Consider the following 24,074-nt stretch of genomic DNA (forward strand, 5'->3'; position numbering starts at 1 on the left):
GTGTCTGAGATTTAATGTGTTTCCAGCAGATCATGTTCTATCAAGCAAGTCCAGCCTCTCCTTAAGTGTGACCAATCTCTCCTGTCCCATTCCCAAGTGCATCTTAGGATGTAACCTTATTTCTTGTAAAGGCACAAAGACTGTCAGAGGCAGTCTAAGGCTGAGGGTGGTGAGAAGGATTGGGAAAAGGCTCTGCCTCTTCCCATTCCCACATGCAGACATCCCCTAACCCATGATATTTCAGAAATGCCAGATACACTGTTCATCAGTTCAGTGAATGCCATTAGTGGACATGCCTGTGACATCCTTGTGATTTGAAGAAAGCAAGAAGGTCCTAAACAATCAAAATATAACTGGTCAGGGTAACCACGGAGCTGTGCTTTAGACTGATTAGCTTATCAAGCTCCCTAGTGCTTTCCTGACCCTTCAAACTGAGGACTGCTGGTACAGCCCATCAAAGAGAAAGAATATTCTCCTGAAATTACCAATTTTCAGCACAGCTTTGGGGATTTGATCAGTGTTTCCTGGTTTCAATAATAGTTACAGCACAGCTCCCACATAAGCATCTACTTGGAGCTACTCTGGTGCAAAGTAGGAAATCTGCTAGGGCTTGCTGGGTTTTGAGTTTGTAAAGAGTTCTTTAATATTTTCCTGTACTATGTTAGGGAGTTTTTCAGAACCTATCTAGATTAGTCCTTAATAAGTCCCTTTGACTTCTATATTCATATCCACAGTACAACATTCTTCAGTGCCTTTATCAGGTTATTTAACAGGCCTGTATCTTGGTTCCTCCATCTCAGACACTGAGATGAGGAAGGTCCTGAGGCTTCTGCACTTTTTACAACCAGTGTGAAAATGGGCTTCACAGACTGGCTTTCAATCCATATTTCTTCATGGCTGATCTTAAGCTTCAAGTATTTCCAGAGAGAGGTATTTTGGGGTGCAGACTGAAGCATAAAGCAAAGGCTGCATTCCTATTCAGACTCAATAAGAGAGAAAAAATGTTTTGTGCCTCTTCCTGTCTGTCAGGAAAAAAATAGCAAAACTGCATAAAAGAAAACAGTAGGGAAATGAGCATTACTGGATAAATAAATTCAGAAGAAGAAGAAAAGAAAATAAACCCTTTTTGTGTAAGTAATATAAACTGGGTTATTTCCCTCATTTTTTATATCTGCTGAAACCAGCCCTGATGCAATACATTGAAAACCTCCCCGTTTTTCTCAGCCCATAGATAAAATGTGCCTTCAGTAGTGACTTGCAACAGCAACCTCATCTGTTGCAAACACTTTGAGCCTTCCTTATTTCTCAGAGAGGAAGTATGTGGCCTGTTTGGCAAATGCTGCTCTACATGACAGCGTGAACTTCACAACACTCTCATTCGACCGGCTGCTCCTCGACTTGATCAGCTAAACCTTGCTGGCAGCGTGAGCAGTACTATGACTACGGCTTTTCTCAGAAATCCTGCAACCTGGAATGCCATGCCTAGCATTTAAAGGTAATCACTGCTGTGATATATTTTACATTAGCTGCAAACGAGACCAAATGTTTCAATTTTATTTATATACAAGGGTGTTCTATTTCATTAACAATGACAGTATTCAGACCAGGGATTTCACGTGCCACCAAAGGCAGAAATAGAAGAGTCTGCCTTGATCCTTTTCATAAGGAGTGGTACTAAAGATAGACAGGACAAGGAGTATTTCTACTGAAACCTAAGAGTAAGAGATAGATTATTAGGACCTTATGCTAAAGCAAGCTGCATTTCACTATAACCAAAATATGAGCCCACAGATCAGTGGGCTTTTTATTCAAAGTGTTAGAAGTGTGGATAATGTGGTATTTCTGTGTTGTGCATGCATCTCTGAATTTCTTTGATGAGAGTATTATGTTATTCTTTCTAAGTGCAAAGGTACAACTGCCTCAAATCTGGATGTTCATTTTGATTAATGATAAATTAAGGGAAATCCACCAAAAAATATGCAGTTTCTGAAATCTAAGTTGTTTTGCTTTTTCTTTCCATGCATGAAAACTAGCAGGATGCCAGTGCTTTCATTTTCAAGCTAAATGAGATTCAGACATCACCTGTGAACTTTATTGAAAATTAAATTGTAAGACCTTGGCAATATAGATGTGAATATCAGGAAACAAAAATAAAATATGGTATAGCATCTCAGGAATGATAAATGCTCTAATTTTACTAGTCTACAGTATTCATTGTAGGAGGGATTTATTCAAGTGCTTCCCTTGCCTTTTTATTCCTTATTACTTTCATTTCTTTATATTAACTATTTCTCAATCATATGAAATATAACTTTTTCAAAGTCCTCACCAAGTAGCAAAATTTCGTATGTTCCATGCTATTTAACTGCTGCAGAAGCACGTTTTCTCAGAGAACAAATTCCGTGAGAGGAAGTTATTGCTACATGTGCTGCACACAGGAACGGAAAGGGAAAATTGTACCACAGGTTTTGGGGTCACACAATGTAGGTCAGTGGGATTCCAGTCTTGACAGATGAAGAATTCATATCTGCTGAGAGTTCTGGTAAATAAGACACAAAGCAGGTCGGGAACTGTGGCTGTTTCCCCACATTCCTTTTGGCAGCAAAGATCCCTAAGCCCTGACAGCTGTGTGTGCAAACAGCTCTATGACCACCCTTCCTTGACACCATGTGCACAAGTGGAAGGGGGAGAGGAGGAAGGATCAATCCTTGGAACACTGCAAATGTGATCTTAATAGTTAAAACCAAATTTTCATGCAAGCCTGAGGAGGTGGCTGGTGATCAGGAGAGCTGCAGGTAGATTTTGGTTCCCAGCAACCCAGCAGGCTTGGGGTAGATAAGACACAGTGAGTTTAGAGTCTATCATTTCTTGCTAGCTCTTTCTACATCACCCTCAGTGAATTATTTTCCTTGGATCTGGCATAATTATCTGCTCCTGTGAAGGAAGGATGGCACTTCTACTTTTATTCCAAACTCTGTCATCAAGTTTAGATATAAGGAACAAAGTTTTTACAACGAGTGGGGTGAAACACATGTTGCCCAGAGAGGTGTTAGATGTCCCATCCTTGTAAACATTCAAAGCCAGGCTGGACAGGGCTCTGAGCAACCTGATCTAATTGCAAATGTCCCTGTCCATGGAGGGATGGTTGGACTAGGTGGCCTTTAAGTGTCCCTTCCAATCTAAATTATTCTATGATTCAATAAGGTCAAGTGAGATGCAGTGCCTGTAGCAAATTTGCTATTTCAAAAGATTATAATCTATAAAACTGTTACTGTTCTTCTATAAATTTCAATGAAAAGAATTGGTTCATGACATCTTTAAAGCTTCCAGTAAGTCTAGTTTTGCAGAGTGTCTCAAAATTTCAGAAAACCACACAAGAATTTATAATGCAGCAATGGAGTGGATTTGTATTGTGCTGACAATAACACAAGTACAAGCTACTTAATCTATCAAGTTCTATCACTCACTTGAGAGTAAAGCACACCACTGTTTTAGAAATATTACTAATTTGTGCATTCTTACTCTCGAAACAGTGATACTAATTTGTACAATCTTACTCTAGAAAAAAGTGATATGCCATTGCCAGCAAACAAATAGAAACAATTTTTGCCTGCCCTATTTCAAACAAAACTTCCATGTCCGATTTTCAATATCTGATGGTTGAGTTATGCCTCAGAACATTCACTCCATGACCTTTGACTGGACTGTAGGAACCTTTATCCTATCCATGTGCATAATAACAAGTGGCTTTAGAAGTAAAACTGAGTCTGATGTCTCATTTTCCTTTTAGCCACTTTTGTTAAGTGAATTAACAGCAAGGGTCCTAGCTTTTCATATTTTTATTTTTACTAAGCAGTTCTGCCATGAATCTGGAGAGCATTTTGAATTCTCTGTTCCTTTCAGGACTTTATGCTATCAATGGTAGTGACAGTAAAAGAGCACGGAAAATGCAGTGACAAAGAGCAAAGTGCCCCGTTAATGACGGCAAAGCCCGAGACGTCACTGCTCTTCTCCGTACTGAAAGTTCTTCACAACGTTTGCATTTTCCACAAGCCACATTACTCCACATCTAAGGCAGCAGCACAGAGCTGCTGATGAAACCTCTGATGAGAGGCCTTCAGAGGTCTCTGAGAACAGCAATGCCTGGCATGGCAGAAGGGAACCAGGCTGTGCTCTGCAAAAATACAAAGTAGGAACTTACCTGTTGTCCAGTATTTAATCCCTCCATGGTTTACTTCCAAACGATGTATAAGCAACCCCACAGAAACACTTCAGGTATTTCTAAAGCAGCATTTAGAGTTTAGATCCTTAAACACCATCTAGAACAATGGAAGTTCCTTTGTGAAATGTGCCATGATTTTAGAAAGATTGAAGTAAAATTTTCAGAAGCCTTTCCACCACTCACAAATACTACAGAACACTTTCCAAAGAGACTCAGGCACACCTGAAATTAGGAGCAGGAAAAAGGCCACTGGTCACAAGCCTTGACACTTCTAGGATGACTTGCTCTCCAAGCCCTCAAATAACAAACCTCAGCATAAAATAGTACTTAGAGGTAGGACTGTTTTTTTTTTTTTTTTCCCAGACTTTTGGGAAACAAAATTCAAGCTGTTCTCATCTAAATATCAATTGCATGTGTCAAAATTACAGATAGACATCAGATGTTTATGCTGTCATTCTTGCCATCTACCTGTAATTGGATAACCTTTTCAGTAACTGCAGCTTAGATTCTATACACTGAGCAAGATTTGAGCTCCCCTTTTAAATAACATTACAAAAATGCATCTACCAGAGCACAGAGCTCAGCAGAGATTATCAGCCTAGGTATTTATCTCACTTTTCTGGCTGACATTTTCAGCCCTGTTGAGCTCTTTATTGCTATGCCCAGGAAATTTTTCTGGCTAGTTTGAAGATGAACCATGAACATCTATAATATCCATAGCCAAAATACTGGCTGCATTATTCCTATGGGTTTACCTCTTTTTCTTTAAGGGATACAAATAAGAAACATGTTCAACAACTTAAAATTGGGTCTTGCAGAAAAATGCTTATAATTAGATCAGAAAATTATGATCTTGAAAGCAGGCATTGCCTGACAAAGTGAATTCTGGTTTCAGGTTTAGAAATTTAGGTGCATTTACATGGAGAAAGATTTTTTTGTTTTGTTTTCTATAAAGAGACCTATTTTTAAAACGTGAATATCCAAGTAGTTTGTTTAAATTTAAGGGTGCTGTTTTATTCAGCTTCTAGACGTCTCCTATCAGGCAACACATTTTTGTTCTTGTGAAAGGAGGTTTCAGATGCTTGTCAAAAAGACACTGGCACAGCTGCACCCTCCAGATGTGCCACAAGCCAGTTCTGCGTGCATAAAGCGAAGGGGTAATGTTCCATTTGGCCAGTGAAATAGAGAATTCTAGCAAAGAGCCTTTGGGAACAGCACTAAGAAGCTTGGAAAGCAGATGAGGTGAAGTCAAACTGTGCACTACCATCTGTTCTAGCACTGAGCTCCTTGCATTTGGTAAGGGATGAATTTTCTTTCCTTTGAATGGGATTTTATTCTATAGGATGTCTATCTAAACTGTCTGTAAGGCATTAAAAATCTACAGTATTAATCAACATACTGAAATTCTGCCAATCTTATTCCAAAAGACAATTAGCAATAAAGTACTTTCTTGTTGATATTAGTGGTTCTACTTCTCAAGTTGGATGTCTTTCCACCTGACTGACCCTCATCAGGCTCTAGCATGTGTAAGTGAAGAGCAGCACACCAAAGTCAGTAATTATCTTTGAAATGTTTAAGCTAGAAAAGGCCACAAGCTGCCGAATACTCATACAATGCTGCTAGAGGTCCTGTTATCATTTTTACAGGGCAATGGACAGAAATACATTTTTTAAAAATAATTACCCATTAGCTGGTGGTGTTATTTTGCTTTAATGAACAGTTTTTAAATAGATATAGCTTTTTGTCTTCTGCCTCTGAAAATATACCATAGCATGATACACCTTCCACATTCTGTCCTCTGTCAGAGAGAATTAGGATGGCTGCAGCAAAGCTATGAGAAGGAACTGCTCCTCTAACACTATTTAGTTCCACAACTGTCTGACACTGTTTCTGGTACAACTACCAAAACTTTTTAAGACAGGTATCTGAACAATTTGCAGTGCTGCGTTTATGCAGGAGGACTGATTTGAAATCAAACATTTTTTTAGGCAAGGTATTACTTTAAAAAAAAATTCCATGTTTGCTGAGAGCACAGTTACATCAGAAGAAAACCCAAACCTACCAAGCTGTGTTCTTTGTGTTCAGTAGTAAACCAACATAATATACACACAGTGCTGAAAACCAGGGATGTCCCTACTGCCAGAGACGTCAGTCTAATTAGATCCTTTGTAGCCTCAGAGCCCCAAATGCTGAAAAACATCTTGTATATGAAATGCCCATAAGGGCACAGCCCTACTGCTACTTCCTATTGAGCTGAGGTACTGGTAATGGAAACTTTTACTACATCATGTTCTTCTGAGCAACTTCCCTAGCTGTGGTTTTCTGCTATTCCCCTGATAAAAGCACAAAAGTGGTGAGAGTTTAGCAAGTATGTAAAACTCTTGCATGAATTTGACACCAGAGTTCTCAAAAGCAAAACTGTATGAAATTGGAGACGCCCAAACTAGGTCATTTCTCATCTGTTGGCACAGCAGGTGTTATTGTGATGTTAAATTTCAATGTCTGCTTTGATTTAGTTCCGAAGAACTTTGACGGAATTAGCAAGCACAATGGGAAATACTGTGAAAACTCCAAGAGCATCTGAGGAAACAAACACGCCGAGCCAAACGGGTAAGCACTCATTTCATTCCTTTCCAGAGAAAAAGATGCTCATGATACATGACAGACTCAGCCATGTGTCGCTCCTCACCCGCCTGACAGGAGCAGCAAGTGCATGGCTGCTGTGGGAGAAGAAGGGCACCCACCAGACAGGGCTTATATTTAGCTATGTTTTAGCTCGTTTTGCAAGAAGCACTTTAATTAAAAACCCCAAATGTTAAACGTATTATTTGCTGGTTCTCCTTGAAAGACGTTCCTTCCAAAGCAGAAAGCACTGAAACACTACTTCAGAAACCAGAAATGCTGTGTTTTGACATAATTGCATGTGATATTTTATACAAATTTATTCTTGAAATTTGGGGTTCCTTCATTTAAGGTTAAAAGTTTTAATGAGGTATTGCATTGAACCTTATGCTCATCCACTGTCAGATAATTGCATTAAAAGTAGCACACAGCCAAACCTGTCACCAGATTTATCCATAAAGGCTAGAGAGGAATACAAGTGCCACAGGGCAAGCTGCCAAAGAAGAATATAACACATCTGCCCTCTGCATCCACATGTGAATAAATCAGGTTGCAAATCCCTCCCTGCCACCTCTGTAGGCTGGTAGAGGTCATGCATTGGAGGGGGAAAGGAAGAGGGATTTGGTGATCAGCTACTACAAACTGTGAGTGAGTGGGTGGAGAACCAGTAGTGCCTCAGCCCTCCTGGTGCACTAATACAGGCAGCTGCACAAGAGCTGCAAGAAATCACTCCCCAAAGGTAAAAGGGAGAAAGCAGTTTTGTTGTTTTTTTTTTTTTCCTTTGGGTTTGGGTTTTTTAAGTAGATTTTTTTTTTTGTCTGTTTGTGTTTTGTTTTGCTGTAATTTGGAATGTTTTCCATCAAAGATTTTCTGATTGGGCTACTCATATTATAAGGATAGGAAATCAGCCTGGTTTGATTTTTGCTGCAAGGAAACCCAGCCCTGCTCTTAATATGGTTAGGAACTCACTGAGATGGGAAGTATTGCAGCCATAGGTCCTAACAAAGCAGAGACCAAAAACTACTCAGCAAATTTCTATCTTTTTTTCTTTTTGGTGAAGAAATATGCCTTATGCTGATATTCCCAACAACTACTGACAAAAATAATACATGTGAACACCAAAACAGAGACATGCATTCACTCAAAGCAGGACCTTGCTGATGAGCAGGCCATGGCTGTGACCAAGTTTGTCCTGTGCATGCTGAAAGTCAGGATTTAGCAAGGCTAGAAACAACTGCAACCCTTTCTGTGATGGAAATATAAGATACCCCTAAAAGGTAGCACTGCAAACATTGATAGCACAGTGGCTACAAGAGGGAAATATCTATTTAGGAATTCAGGACTCAACCTACTTGAACTTTCCTACCCATCCAGCACATTCAGAAAGGGATGTTGTTAGTCTCACCTGACTTCCTGCTACCACCTTGGGGGAGAACAAATCTCCTGTAGTTGCAGAGGCACCTGCCAAGGCTGTAGGGATGTTTCATACATTGTCACAGATGAAATTGCACCAGATACCCATGTTTAATCATCCAAAGACATGGGGGTTGTCAGAAAAATTATCAGTGATGGAACACCTCTCCTATGAGAAAAGGTTGAGAGATTTGGGATTATTCAGCTGGAGAAGAGAAGGCTCCAGGGAGACCTTGTTGCAGTTCTCAATACTTAAATAAGGCTTATAAGAAAGATGGGGATGGACTTTTCAGTAGGGCTTGTGATACAACAAAGGATAATGGGTTTAAGTTATGATAGGGTAGATCTAGAGTAGATATGAAAGGAAAAAATCATAATGGGAGTGGTGCAATACTAGATCAGGGTGCCCACGGAGGTTGTAGATGCCCCATCTCTAGGATCTTTCAAGCTCAGGGTGGTCGGGACTCTGAACAACTTGATCCAGTTGAAGATGTCCCCACTCACTTGAGAGGGTTGGACTAGATGAGCTTTAAAGGTCCCTTCCAACTCAAACTATTCCTTGATTCTAGGATTTATCAGCCTGAATAGCTCTTTGGATCCATCCACCTCTTAGTCTGGGTCAGACCAGTATCTTTAATAATGACTTAGATGTTGCTGATGAAAGTTGGGAATACAAACATCAGTAGTCATCTAAATCTAATGAAAAGACTTCTAAAAATGAACCTGGTACCAAAGTGTGTGTTTGGGTTCATCCAGTGAGTTTGTATCTGTTCGCCTTCCTGAGCAGATCAAACTCCAAATCACATCACAAAACAAAAGATTTTCACCAGGCCAGGAACAGACTTGATTAAACTGAGGTGGAGGATCCAATCCATGGACTTTCAATAGTTGAAATAATTATTAGGAGAAGTAGGTTTGACACTGGCTTATTTCAGGGAGACTGAATAAAATGAAGGACTGAAATAGAAGGAAATAATGAAAGATTTTCCAACAAAAAAGGGGAAGAAAATAGATAAATGCAATCTGCAGACTTGGTCTGCAGTGTTCATTAGACCCCTATGAGCCCCTTGTGCTGGCTGATATTTGCACTGAAAGCAAAACCTTGTGCTTTCCTCAGCACCAGTGTGCCAGTCTTGGTCCTGAGAAAGGGAACAGTGTATAAGCTGCATTTCCCAAGGAGGCATTTGGACCCCAAAGACAACTACACCCCTTCTGCCTGCACACTGCACAGGCATTCCTGGCACAACCCATGGACTGATGACAGAGTAAGCAGTACAGCAAAGGGTCATCATCTGTCCTTCTTTGGGACCCTGAATCAAAGGTTAATCCTTTTGGGCTGCACCTACACAGTTCTCAGTTCCCAGGCTGTCTGGTTTAGATCTAGCTTGGGTACCAAAGTGTGAGATTCTGCAGCCACACCTTGTGGTGCTGCACATTTTTCCAGATGAATGCCCTCCTTCACTCTCTCTGGTGCATCCCATGCCATAAATCATAATATTTCTGCTGGCCAGTAAAGCTGGATGATGCATGGAGCTGAATTCCAAAGGGTTCATTCCCACTCCAGACATGGACCACGTCAGTGTCCAGCACAGCAGATTTTTGAGGGCAATGAGCTGGATCTGGATGCTCTGCCTATGCTCTTCCTACTCTCTATTAATGCTTCATAGTCCATTCCCAGTGTCTAATTTGAAGGCTACAATATTCAGTCTCACATTTTGCAAGATATGTGGGTGTGAAGACATCTAAAATTAGCATGTATTTCACATTCATTTCCTACTCCTAAAGAAACCACCCAGAATTAACACCTGATTCAGTGGAAATGATTCTGCTTCGATCTTTCCACTCTAACTTTTGGGTTGTTCCACTCCACATGTGACAAACACTTGCCCAGTGGAGGAGAGTTTGTGTTAAACAAACTCAGGCAAATCTTTTTTTTTTTTTTTTTTTTTTTTTTTTTTTTTTTTACATCTTGAAAGTGTGGGGAGCTCACCAGATCAAATCTATCACTGTGAAATTTAGGTGTGGAGAAAGCATGTAATTTGTTTCATTCTTGTTTCCAGGCTTTTTTGTTTGTAAGGAGCTGGTATGGGTTCTGTGAAATGTTGTGTGGGGTATTTTGCATGACCAAAAAACCCAGTAAGGTTTGACTTAAATACCAATCAAAATGAAGAGTAGAAGGAGGGAGCTCACTCCTTTCCTTACACTTTAATGTAACTGTATGCAGTTGAAGAGATAACATTTGCATGGATGTGGAAGATAACACTCTGATATATTCCTTTCTTTTCAGAACTAAAAATTACATGCAAAATTGAAACAAAAATTAATATAATTATGAAAGTGTAAGCAAAGTAACACAGGTCTTGCTAGAGTAGACAAAAAGTCATCTTCCCCACAGTGCATAATGAAATGCAAATTACAGTGCACAAGGAGAAGAGCAGAAAAGCATTTTTTTTCCACTCTTTCACTATAGAAGCAGAATATTTATAAATAAACAGCATAATATTTTAAAAAGCATTGCTAAAGGCATTAAGGTAAAAATAATGTAACATTACATGATGTTTTATAACCTGCAATGAGAAATTAAGTGATGGCATTTTACCCTCATTTTGCTATTTTTAAAATGCACCTTCTAGCCTGTATTTTTTCTAGTAGTTCTGGGTAAAGATTTTGTCAAAAAAGACTCAGTGCTAGTGCTTAGGTGTTATTAACCTCAGGTACTAAGTAGCTTCATAGACAGGAAGGTGCCACTAGATTTTCTGTGCAGAACAGCAAAGTTATCAAAGGTTTAGCACAGAATTTCTTCAATAGGGCTGAACTAAGTGTATAATAAGTTATATTAGACTAATCACAGTGGTTGGCTGCACTGGACTAGTCCTGTTTAATTCAGTGACTAAGAAAACTAAGAAAATCATGGCACTATCAATATTAAGTACATTCTCAAAATAATTATAGAATGGTTTGGGTTGGAAGGGATCTTAAAGATCATCTAATACCATTCTCACTGCCATGGGCAGGGATGCCATCCACTAGATCAAGTTGCTCAGACCCCATCCAGCCTGGCCTTGAACACTTCCAGGGATGGGGCATCCGCAACTTCCCTGGGCAATCTGTTGTATTTCTTTTATTTGTATTTCCTTCAGCCTTTTACTGTTATCTCTGTGAGTTGTTTCTAAGGCCCTGAGACACATAGCTAAAAACACAGAGCATTGATTCAGGGTGTTGCACCTAGGTTTCTCTCAAAAGCTGTCTTCCTTAAAGAGAAGTTGACGACAAATCTACATTAAATGAGAAAATAATAACAAGATAGTGTTTGTATCTATCTAATTTCTTTCTTTCTTTCCCTGAATTCACACCCATATTTGCACATGTTGGGCTGCATAGAATGGGAAGTATGGAGATCAAGCAACCTCTGCAAATGTAGTGCTGGATGTTGTTCCTAAGGATCAGGGTGCTGATCCTGGTGGGGACAGAGGGATGTTCTGTCTCCCTGTGAGATCGTGGAGGGTACTGAGATGTGCAGAGGGGAGGAACTGCTTCCAGGAGAAACACAGGCAGTGTATGGTACAATCCCTCTTGCCAGAACTTGTGGCAAAGAGTTCAAAACACCCAGCATGACACATTTCTGAATCTCCCAGCTGTCAGCAGTTACTGGGCACCACAGATTCCAGCAGGATGAGGAGCATTTCATGTTTGATAGTCCCAGTCTTGTCTAAAGTGCTCTATACTTCAGAAAACCAGAAAACTTAGCATGTCCTACACAGGGTGAAAGTCCCAGATTCATCCCAGCTGATGTAAAAGATCTTCTCATCTCTTTAATGACCTCAGCTCTGCAAGTTGCCATTGTACAATGGTTTCAACTTAAACACCCCTGTGCCTGTTTTCTCTCAGTGAAGCTCTTGCACAGTCTCCATGCAATGGTGAGAACCAAGTGCACTGGCTGATCATCAAGCTCCTTTAAAAAGTGATGGAAATGGGCAAAATGGCCACACTCTCACTGACCTTGATCTAAACTACCACTGAAAAGTATCTGTGGTGTAAAATTATGAAACAATTCAACATGCATCTTCCTTTTCTTAAATCTAGTGCTACAAAACTGTACCTGGAGGCAATTAGAGACAGTGGCATTAATCAAACTGGGTTACTTCCTAATACTATAAATAATTACTAAATTTTTATTTTCACACTGAATATGTCCTTTAAATATGGTAATTGCTAGAAAAAGTGGTCTAAATTTAGTTGGTTACAATTAACCACATAACTTTTCATTTCTAGTATCTTCGAAGTCCTCGTATAAATCTGTAGGTTTTCTTTAGCTCATTATTTTTATTAAGTGACATTTCAGAGATTTTTTTTTCCCCATTAGACCTACTACATAAAATCTATCATACTTAAAAAATACATCTTTGCCTCAGAGCACTACCTTCGTTTTAAGTGACCTTTTCTTTCTTCTTTCACAGGCCAGGAGAGTGACTTCCTTGCTGTTCTCTATGACTATCCTTCAGCAGACATAAGCCAACCTATATTTCATGTAGGGGAAAAACTACGTGTGCTATCAGAGTAAGTTGATCAATTTCTTTTTAAATTAGGTTTTATTAGTGAGTGAAGCAAAGCTCTGTTTTAGGCACCTGGCCCAAACTGGATGCAGTTCAGCAAGATGAACTGAGTTCAGAATTTTCAAGGAAGGATGTTTAGGCATAGTGTAAATTTCCATGTAGTTTAAGGATTTGGGATTGCATATTGTCCTTTGATCTATAGATTTCTCTTAGGTTTCTCAAGCTGGATTAGGACTCTATTCTAAAATAAGACTCAGAACAATTCTGCTTTGAAAACTGATTATAAGTATTCCCCAAATGTAATAGAAAACAGAGTAAGAGCCAAAATAGAAGTCACATAGAAAAGGAAAATCACACTGAATTTCTTTATGTCAAGTGTGTCTGTCATTCCTTTCTCACCCTTTTCTAATTTAACAAGTCCATTATAATTAAGTCTTAGAATTTCATCCCAATTTAAGGCAAATGTAAAAAAAACTTCTAAAAAGTGTGTGTGGGGGGGTGTTTCTATTTCTGTTTTTTAATCAATTCTGCATTTTCTTAATGAGGAAAAAAAGAGAGATTCCTCAGCCAGTTCCACTCAAAAAACTTAAGAGCCCCAGAAGGAAATAGGCTTCAGAGCACTCGTTCAGACTGACCTTAACCTTACTGCAGTATTGCCCGACACAAGAATGAGCATGTGTACAAAAAATGGAAGCAGGTAGCCCTGATGTTCTTGTAGCCACAGCTTGTATCAGCACACAGTGACCTCCTGGAAGTTTCCTGGCCCCACACCCACTATTTGCACTGCTCAAAATGAAATGAAACATTTCATTTTTGCAGCTGGTCAAGCAGATGGAGTCAGTGGGAGACCAGACACATAGATAGCAGAGGAATCCTTGGAGGACTCTAAAATAAGTTTAAAAAATTCTCGACCAGATAGTCAAATGGCTAGAGGAGAGAAGTACTCAAGAGAAGCATCATGGATGACTGATGAATTCTCAGACTCTTCTCCAGGCCACCATGACCTGCAGTGGCCTTTGTCAGTCACAAGACACAGGCCTTAGTGGACCTTTGGTCTGGCCCAGAATGGCTGCATTAATGTTCTGCTGAGTCAGTGCTTTCTCTTCCTCCCTGAACCTAAGGGTCCCAAGACTCAGACAATACCACCAGATAAATTTTCTGCTGATGGAGAGCTCCTCTAAACCAGGGGGATTCTTCTCTGCTAGCTTCTAGTAGTGTAAACCTTGCTGCAGTTTGCAGAACATTCATGACATGGTACAACAACTGCTTCAGCTTGGAAATTCCAGCTTAAAGCCTCACTCTCAGATTTCATCAGCTACAAGCCCTCACACACCACAGGACTGCCCATGACAACATCAGTGGGAATTATAAGTGTGCCATATTCTATGTACACATGTGCTGCAAAGTATAATCCACTGCAGAAACAACTTCCAAAAGAATAGGCTTTAGCAGCAGAAGTGTTTGACTTGTCTGTTATGCAGTGATCAAGGGCTTTTCCTGATGGATAAATTAGATCCAAAGCAAGCCTTGATGGGAACTTTCCTCTTATTATTTTGAACCATGAGCTTGTTCACAGGTAACAAGACAGTCCAACACTCTATGCAAACCACAGTGTCCTGATGAAGGACCTGTTCTCCCCTGCTGGGGTACCTGCTGATGCCAGTGGGAATTGTTTGCCCGCAGCCTCTTCCTGCTCATAAGCTGCAATTCTTTTTCTGAAATCATTCAAAGAAGTAAAAGACAGAAAAAAAGAAGAGTAGCATTGCGTGACCAGAGCACAAGTGATGAGGAGTTACCACAGAGGAGTCAGCACAAGCAGCAGCTTCTCAGTTCTTTTACAGCAGCAGCTTTTGAGCCTTCTACCAAAGTAATGATGTGTAGTGGCAATCAGCCCCACAATTCTGCCAGGAACAGGACATATGGAGCCTCCACAGGAAATGCAATTCCTCACAGATATTTGTGACTGCTCTGAGTTGGCAAATTTATATAAGCACTACTGGCATAATTTCTCACTCCCCACACTGGTCAGGCACTTTTCATTACCAGATGAACTGCATTTGGCTGGCAGTAGTCAAACCAAATGTCCTTCAAGATTTGCCCCAATATACATAATTTCTGTAGCTCCTGCCTCAGAAGAGATGTGCTGCTTTGGGATTTTAAATCATCATAGGGATTTTTCAGGGTTAGTAATAATAAAATTTGGAGGGAGAGAAATGACAAAACTCTCAGTTTTTGAGTTTTGTTTTTTTTTTTTTTTTTCTTATTGCAATTCTTGGTTCTGTCTAGGAGAGTTCTGGGGAAAAAAGGATCAAAATAACCTAAAAGTCTTATAGATAAATTAATTTCATCTGGAAAACCAAACGAAAAACTTTACTTTCCCTTTTTCCCTCAGCACAGACATTCTGGACCATGGTCCCAGAAGCTAGAACTCATGACATTTAACCTAAGTGATTTCAACTCAGCTGTTCTGACACACAATTAGACACTGATCTGCAATATAGACATTACTTTGGGAACATTTATATAAACATCCACAAAAACAGCATTCAAACACAAGACACAGTTCCTTGGATTCAAACTCTTAAAGTGAAGGTGCAAAGAACCCACCGGTCACGAGAATCCTTGCACTACAACTAAAGCTCTGCAGCATCCCTGTGAAAATTCTTGGTTCCCTTTATTTATGAAGCGATTCAAGAGTAAAAGCCAGAATTCAGGATCACAATAACTTAAGATATTTTGGGGGAAATACATATTCTACAGCTTCAGCTACAAGCTCTATTTTATTGGAGTTTGGTCTGCAGCTCGTGGAAGACAAGGGAAAGAGCAAACCACAAACAGGTTCAGTTGGACTGACAGCCTGTTCCCAAGCAGACAGGCTCCATTTCCCAGATCCTCTACCCTGGTCTTACAGGGCTGGCCAGACACAACACACTCAGCTGTAAACTGAATATCTTGCACAGCAGTATAAATCTAGCTGTGGGAAGGCAGAGCACAGCATGGTTTAACCACTGAGTATTTATCCTTCTTCTTTCAGCTGCAGAAAAATATTTTATTACTTACGTAATTTAAATGGAACAAAGTAGCTTATTTCTGCGTCCACATTTAATTCTTAAGTAGGTTTAGAAATGGAACTACTCTAAATGAAACCATACAGGGTTCCTTTCTGAATACATCATTTCAGAAGCACACACAGAAGGTTGCAGGCTAATCTGTGTAACTTCACTAACTTCCAAATGACAAGAAGCTCTGAAAATACATCTGAAAATATCCCTTCTCTTGCTTTCACACAGTGAAGGAGGTTGGTGGAGAGTCCATTCCCTTACAACAGGTCGAGAAAATTATATTCCAGGAAAATATGTAGCAAAGGTTTATCATGGGTAAGTAAATGCATTTCTGTAACCTTTCATCACCACATTTTTACATATCCTCCCCTGATTACTCTGAGTCATAGTCCAAATAATGCCATAGTCCAAATAATAATGAGTTGGCAGACAGAAATCTTATTTATTTACAGTTTCAAATACATCTTTTGAAAACTGAGAACCTCAAATCCACATATAAATTTAGACTAAGTGAAAAGGAAAATCCTTCTTTTAAATGCTGGAAAGAGCCAAAACCACTTCAAATTGCATATAAGATATTTAATATGCATGGACTGATCTCTAACTTAAAGACATTGATGAAGAGAGCCTATTTAGAATGGATTTTTAATATTTACATAGAGTAAAATTTTGGCTAGGCTTGCTCATGGAAAACAAGCCAAAAAGAACAAATAGAAATGCTAATAAGTCATTCAAGAATGTAAACTTTCTCACTGGATGAACTACGGAAATTTCAGACATTTCTTGTTGCCATAGACACCACTCAGGGAAAAAAAACCTAAACAACAGAAAAACAAACAAAAAAACCCCATTAAAGCACAGACTTAAAAACTTTCTGGCAAATGTTTTAATACCTATTTAATTTTAAGGATATGAACTGTGAATGTCACTGTAAAATTGAAAATAACCAAAAACTGAAGCAAGTGCTTCAATTTTAACATGCTTTTGCATCCTCCTGAAACAGCAATGCTTTCCCAAAGGCAGGACACAGATGTGGGTTAATGGAAGCTTCTGTCTGAAACTTCAGGGACAGCAGACTGGATCAAATACATGAGAACAATTTAAAAAGAGAATTCTATTCTTATTCTATTCTATTCTTATTCTATTCTTATTCTATTCTATTCTATTCCAATCCATTCCATAACTCTAGAACAGCTGAGCAAGCCCAGGTGCATGGGCTTGAGACAATGAGCCACTGCCTATGGCAAGACACAGTGCTGCACCAAGTTATGGTGAAAATTTGTACTAATTCCACTTTCCCTTATCCACAAAGCCCATTGACTTAAATGGTTGGACTGTTCCCTAGAAGAAGTAAAATAATTGTAAGTTATATGGAGTTTATTTATTATACAATGTGGTGTTAACAAAAGTGGCTTAAATGAAAAAGAGAGATTTAACTAATGCCACAGATGTTGTCAACATAACACATGAATGTGTCCCCAGCAATACAGATCAAAGCAGTTCCAAATGTTTTGTTTTCCAAAGTAAGTCCAAACCTTATTACTCTTCTCTTAACTTCACAAAGGTTAATAGAACTGAAAACCAGCAAAATTTTCTCCAGAAACTGGGGAAATATGCCTGAATATAGATGAGAGAATAACTATAGAAAGCCACAGTGTTATTTTTGCAGTCACTTTTCCTGGCTAATGCATCACTTTCACAGCCACATGCTGCTCACTGTTTCACTGGTGTCCAAATTTCAGAACTTGTTTTTTCCTGCTTCACAGCTGGTTATTTGAAGGTCTGGGAAGAGAAAAAGCAGAGGAACTTCTACAGCTACCCAACACCAAGGTCGGCTCCTTCATGATCAGAGAGAGTGAAACTAGGAAAGGTGAGACAATACAGATTTTCTCCCTCTTGACCTCAGGCATTTACAGTTTATAGGGTGACCTATAAAGCTCTTTAATTCACTCTCTGTCCTGCTTCATATGGATCAGTCCAAAACTAGAGAAGGTGTATAATGGGAGGGTGAAGGCACCCAGCGCAGTGTGCCAGCCCTTACCAGTCACCTACTGGAAACAGGGTTATTGATGGCCATGGAAAGTTCCACAGGCATCAGCACAAAAAAGACACAGTTGTTTAAACACTATTATTTACTTTGGTTGCACGCAAACCTTATAAGACAGTGGGACTTTCAATGAAGGAACAGTCACAGCTTTGCCTTTGTCCACAAAAGACTGATTCAAGAAGGTGTAAAATGCACACCAAGTAGAGGGGGTGGCAGACAAGTGTGTTTATTATATAAATGAAGGAGGTCTTTTATTTATTTTTAAAAATGACTGGCCTTCAATTTTATTTTCTTTCTTTTGCTACATGGGAATTCGACTGTACCAACTTTATACTTTTATTTTCTTCAATGGGGACATAAATCAGAATCATAGAATGTCCTGACTTGGAAAGGACCTACAGGGATCACTGAGTCCAGCCCCTGACCCTGCACAGGACCACTCCAAGAATCCTACCATGTGCCTGAGAACATGGTCCAAATCCTTCTGGGTCCCAAATCTCTCTGGGTGAAGAACCTTTTCCTGCTATTCAACCTAAACCTCCCCTGAGGTCCTGCCCCTGGTCACCAGAGACAAGAGATCAGTGTCTGCCCCTCTGCTGCCCCTTGTGAGGAAGCTGAGAACAATAAGCAATAAGGTCTCTCCTCAGTCTGCTCTTCTCCAGGCTGAACAAATCTCCCATGTGCAAAGTGCTGTGCTCCTTCTCTGAAGCACCAGAACACATTCTAATATGATACTGCAGATAAAAGGGAATAACACAATCTCTTCTGACCTCTTGCATACCACAGGCCAATTACTTTCTTAATATCTATAATAAATTCAAAGAAATTTAAGATTGGCATTTAGTCCTTGCCAATAAATGCTGCAGAACAATTCTAAACAAACAGAAAAATCCAAGTGGCCATCTCCTGCCATGACTGCATTACCAGGTTTCAGCTACTACAATACTCAAAGCTGTCTACAGAAGAGTACCAGCCTGTGAGTCTGATCTCCCTATTCAGTGGAGGGCAAACTCCATAAAGGCCTATTTCCTTTATGCCATTTTAAAAGATCCCATGCCAGCAATAATAAAGGAAAGCAGACCTGAAATTTGGTTGAAATTAAATTCAACAAAATTTTGGGTCATGTTATATTCTTTATTATATTTATGTATATCTATAAAGTATAATAAGATATATAAGATGGCCACTCAGGTTTTCTCATCTGTTTGAGATGTTCTGAGTAATGGCACCATATCTTACAGATACTCTGTTCTGCTACAGATACCCAACCAGCCCTACTTTGGTGTAATTAGCTGTTCTCTCTCTCCAGGGTTGTATTCCTTGTCAGTGAGGCACAGGCAAGTGAAACATTACAGGATCTTCCGCCTCCCGAATAACTGGTATTACATCTCTCCACGACAAACCTTCCAGTGCCTTGAGGATCTTGTCAATCACTACTCAGGTAAAAATAAGGGCAGAAAAAAACACATATTCCACTGGTAAATGTAAAACTATCTATCAAAGGTGCAGAACAAGAAGTTTTGCTTCTGTGCAAGACTTGCAAATGTTTCCACAGGGAAAAAGTTTTGGTTTATACATTTTATTTCATTTTCATCCTAAATAAAAATATACTGCCTGTAACAGTATAACTGAAATCAATACAAGAACTCACCTAAATAAGGCCAGATAGACTCTGTCTGTATTAGTGTTTGGTAAGATATTGTACAGCCATGTCAATACCACTGTTTGAGGCAAACACCAGGGTCTAGGGGTTCCCTAAAGAACTTCCAAATGCTGTTTGGAGGTCAGCACAGGTCAGGGATGCCCAGACCCTCTCAGAGCACACCTAAAGGCAAAGTGTGAGCACACGAAAATGTTCAGCTGTACAGAAGCCATGTACCTGTAGATCTGGGTTCCTGAGACAGATTGCAACTACTGCCTGACTCTGCCAACATAAAGATGTCTGCCCTTCATTTATTTGCCATTTAGGCATGCAGATAACTTCAGGGCATGCAACACCAAGTTTCTATTCACATTTTCTTAAATAACCACTACAGCACACAACCATATCTGCAGTAGAAAATTTTCAAAAACATTGTAAGCTTCTTCCCTATCACTTTAGCAGAAGTGCATGGCAGGAATTTATCAGCAGAGCTTGTACCAAGATGCTCAAGCTGTTAGTTCAGCTGCAGAGTCAGCTGTCACTGTTACTAATATCAGTCCAGTGGATGACACTTTTTCAATGACAGTTTTCCAGATTTATGGCAATTTAACCTGTGTCAGAAAGGTAACTTGACAAACAACACAATTATGTGGCTGCACTTACTATGCATCATAATGAGAAAGTTCTAAAATGAGGAAAGAAAATGCAAAAAACTAATTGCCTAAAAGTTATAAAAGAACAATAGGTTCTGTGCTTTAACAAGCAATGGACACTCTGCAATTTTAAAAGTGTGAAGTTACCATATCTAAGTATTTCACAGATAAAAGAAAAAGCATGATGACCAAAGAGTACACTGATAAACTGAGAAGAAAAGTAATTCACATTCAAAACAAGCAAATGAACCTTTCAAGTTCAATGACATAAAGAGAGTAAGAATTTGGACAAGAGATATATGTATATTTACATGTTATCTACTTGACACCTTTCAACATTTAGAAAGAAGGAAACAATTTAAGCCGAAAATTTGGGCTAGGGCAGAACCCAAAACTTGTAACAGCCATCATTTTTACTTGAGTTATAGGTGTAAGAGGAAACATAGTTAGATTTAGGTCTCCTCCTTCCCTCACCATGAGAAGATAACAAAATCTCACTCTGAAATAAGGCTCAGAGTTGTAGAACACCAACATTTAGCCATGATGTTCTCTACTTGGGCAGAAAAATATCTATGATGTTCTTAGTGGAGCAAGAAGAGAGCAGAGCACAGAAACATTGATGAAGGCAATATGTGAACCCCAATTCATTCCACAGTCATGTTCCACAGAACGGTGTGCACGCAATCCAATCTGATCTTTTTTACACTCTGTTTGCATGGCTGACACAATAGGAAGCAAAGCAGAACTCAATGAGGGCTCAGAAAGACTAGGTTTAATTTTCTGCTCTGTCACAAAATTCCTTCTTTGAGCAAGTCACATCATCTTTCTGTGTCTCAGTTCCTCACTTGTACTGTATGAAATATACCCAATGAAAAATTAAAAGGCAAAGGTATGAGGAAAAGAAAAATTAAGCCTGTGTTTGTGTCCTTGCTGAGAACACACAATTTTTGACTGCTGTTGCTGAGTCCAAAACTGTTAATTTGAGCATGCACCAGGGAAAGAAAACAGTAAGCAAAGATTAACTGTCTGTGTATTCATTTTCCTGTTCAGAAGTTGCTGATGGTCTCTGCTGTGTCCTTACAACACCCTGTCTCACCCAGTGCACTAACAACAACACCGTGATGAATCCAGTTCCTCCTGTGGTGATGAGGAATAAAAATTTCAGCTGGAGAAACATTCACAGGTACCACATACAGCACAGGCTGCCAGAAACAACAGGGCTGTTTCCCAGCCATGAATATTCTTGTACTTGCAACACAGAAGACACAGCTATTTATTTCCTTCTCCTGAAAGCAGTTTTAAAGCTTGGACGATCTAACATCAAGCTAACCCATGAAAACTGAATGCTGAGCTCTCTAACTGATAATCTAAGTTTTAACTTTGAAAGGAAGTATCATTAGTATTCAATATTTCTCCTATCAGTCCCTTTGGGACTCCTGAGTCCTTTCACCAGGGCAGGAGTGAGAGCTGGGTCACAGAGCTCAGTGGCATCCACCCCTGCTCCATCCCCACTGATGTGCAGGGGCTCACAGGTGAGCCGTGGCAGGCAGAACTGGCTCCCCTTTCTTCACACACCCAGGAAACAGCAGAGGTGTAATGAACCATTATCCAAAAATAAACCTTTCCTGTTGTGTGTCTCTCGATACACAGCCCAATTCATGAGATTTCTAATATCACAACTGCCACAAGAGAAAGTAGGTCAGGTTTCAGAAGCTGGGGAAGCAACCACTCTCAGAAACAAAAGCACCTTTTACTTTTGAAGGGTAAATTTCCCTTCACTACTCTTCTTAACAAAATATTCGTGTGCTGATGAAGGCAAGAAAATTTTGTTCAGCACTGATGTAATTTTTCCTACAGATTAAGAAGAGAATATAGATGATACTTCCTTTTCAAGTGCCAAAAAATATTTATATATTACTGTTGTAGTGTTTTCTTGAGAAATGCTAAGTGACAGAAATGCTCGGTGATTTATGAGGCAGAAATATTTTTATACAACAAAAATAACATTATTAGGTTTAACAGCTTTTAATATTAACCTAAGAGGCTCAGTCCAAGTAGCTGAAATGATAACAAAATTTTGTTCTTTTAAAGGCTGGAGGTGACTGGAGATACCAAAAGTACCCTGGCAGCAATGGATGACTCTTGCCTCAGCTATGGCCTGAGGGAAAGCATCGCTTCCTACCTCTCCCTAACTGAGGATGACAACGCTTCTTTTGCAAGTGCCAGAAAGAAGAAATCCCAATCTCTCATATACACAGGGAACAAACGTAACAGTGCCCTTCACTTGCCATCTACATACTATGACAACTAAATACAAGACAAACAGGAAAAAGCCACAAACTGACGAGTTAGGAGAGAAACCAGAGCATCCTGTGGTCCTTCCACCCGTCAACAGCTGGGAGATACAATCTGCTAAGCTGGTGACCAAACACCAGCAGTGCTTCTGCATTTCCTCTTTGAAAGATCTTCTTAAGGGTGCTATCCCAGCCATGGCTTATGCTGGGGGTGTCCCCAGTGCACCAGAACTAGATCACAAGCAGGATAAACTGAGACAGACTCTAAGTTAAAAGCCAAGTGGTGCAGGTGACTCTTCACCAGGCAATGCCCAGTGTTGTACAGAGGTGACTGCACAGGGAAGAACTAACTGCAGCTCAAGAGCTTGATTAAGTCTTACTCTGGTATTCTCTACAAGGCTGAAAACTTTCTTTACAGAACTTATCTACACTGAAAAAAGGAGCATTTTTCTTCTCAAGATAGACTTATCCATTGGCATTGAGAATGGGTCAGAGAGACATCAATAACCCCAAGAAAGTATCTGGCATCCAAGAAACACCTGATTATAGTGACTCTATACTTATATTTTAGGAGAAAAAAATTAAATCAGTGAATTTACAAGTAGCATTTAATTCACTTGCTGGCAATGGTCTGCAGTGTCATAAAACAGTCACAGATTTAAGAACAAGCTTAATTCACTGAGAAAAGCAGTTCCTACTTACATCTGAGATGGGAGTTCAGGCATAACATGTAAATCAGCTGCTCATAGTAAAGCAGATAAACAGGGAACAAAGGGGGGTTTAATTGAAAAGCAAGATGTCATAATAGTGTGCCTAACTGCAAAGGTTGGCTTGGAAAGGTGTGACCTTTTATGTGTACAGGGACATATTTTAACTTTGACTTCTGAAGTCAGCCATATATTTATGTATAATATTTATATTAATAGCAGCTTTTAAATAATTAAATGAAGGAAACAAATCAGTAACAGTGGATGTTAGATTTTTTTTTCTAATTTCTTGTCTGATGAGAGTTATGTCAAATAGTAATTACACTTTCCATCTAATCACTTAAGGATTAGAGGGTTTTCCGAAATTTCTTTTTTTTTTTTTTTTTTTTTCTGGTATGTACCCTAAGTCATGAAAGAGCAAGTAGCATTTTCACAGAATGCCTAGGTTGGAAGACACCTTCAAGATCATCAAGTCCAGTCCATGCCCCAACACCTCAACTAAACCATGGCACTGAGTGCCACATCCTTTTTTTTAACACAGCCAGGGATTGTGACCCCACCACCTCCCCAGGCAGACAATTCCAGTACTTTCCTTTGAACCTGCTTTTGATTGCTTTCTAAACAAGCAATCACTCTTGTTTGAGTGTGCAAAATGCTGCAACCTATGCTGTCAAGCTGAGATAGTTTCATTCCAATATTCTTTTCTACATTTTGCATAGATTTGAATAATGAAGGTTTGGACAAATAGAGAATTTGAGAGGTTATATATATATATATATATATACACACAAATATATATATATATTTACTCTCTAAACAGCTCTTAGGACAAATCTATGTGCTCTTTAGCTCTTGTGTA

General features: G+C 39.4%; 2 protein-coding genes across 2 annotated transcripts in view; one reads left to right on the plus strand and one right to left on the minus strand.

The window, feature by feature from the left end:
• TG (thyroglobulin) overlaps window positions 1–24,074 on the minus strand; it is a 145,949-nt gene that overhangs the window by 36,543 nt on the left and 85,332 nt on the right. The gene's annotated exons all lie outside the window — the stretch shown is intronic.
• Window positions 1,285–23,473, plus strand: SLA (Src like adaptor). Its single transcript, XM_021542381.3, has 8 exons — window positions 1,285–1,495; window positions 6,739–6,832; window positions 12,715–12,814; window positions 16,101–16,187; window positions 17,639–17,742; window positions 19,229–19,360; window positions 21,265–21,397; window positions 22,306–23,473. The coding sequence occupies exons 2-8, from the start codon at window positions 6,772–6,774 to the stop codon at window positions 22,523–22,525; spliced, it is 837 nt and encodes a 278-aa protein (XP_021398056.1). The 5' UTR covers window positions 1,285–1,495; window positions 6,739–6,771; the 3' UTR covers window positions 22,526–23,473.

The sequence above is a fragment of the Lonchura striata genome, chromosome 1 (assembly GCF_046129695.1).
Source record: "Lonchura striata isolate bLonStr1 chromosome 1, bLonStr1.mat, whole genome shotgun sequence".
Lineage (NCBI taxonomy): Eukaryota > Metazoa > Chordata > Aves > Passeriformes > Estrildidae > Lonchura > Lonchura striata.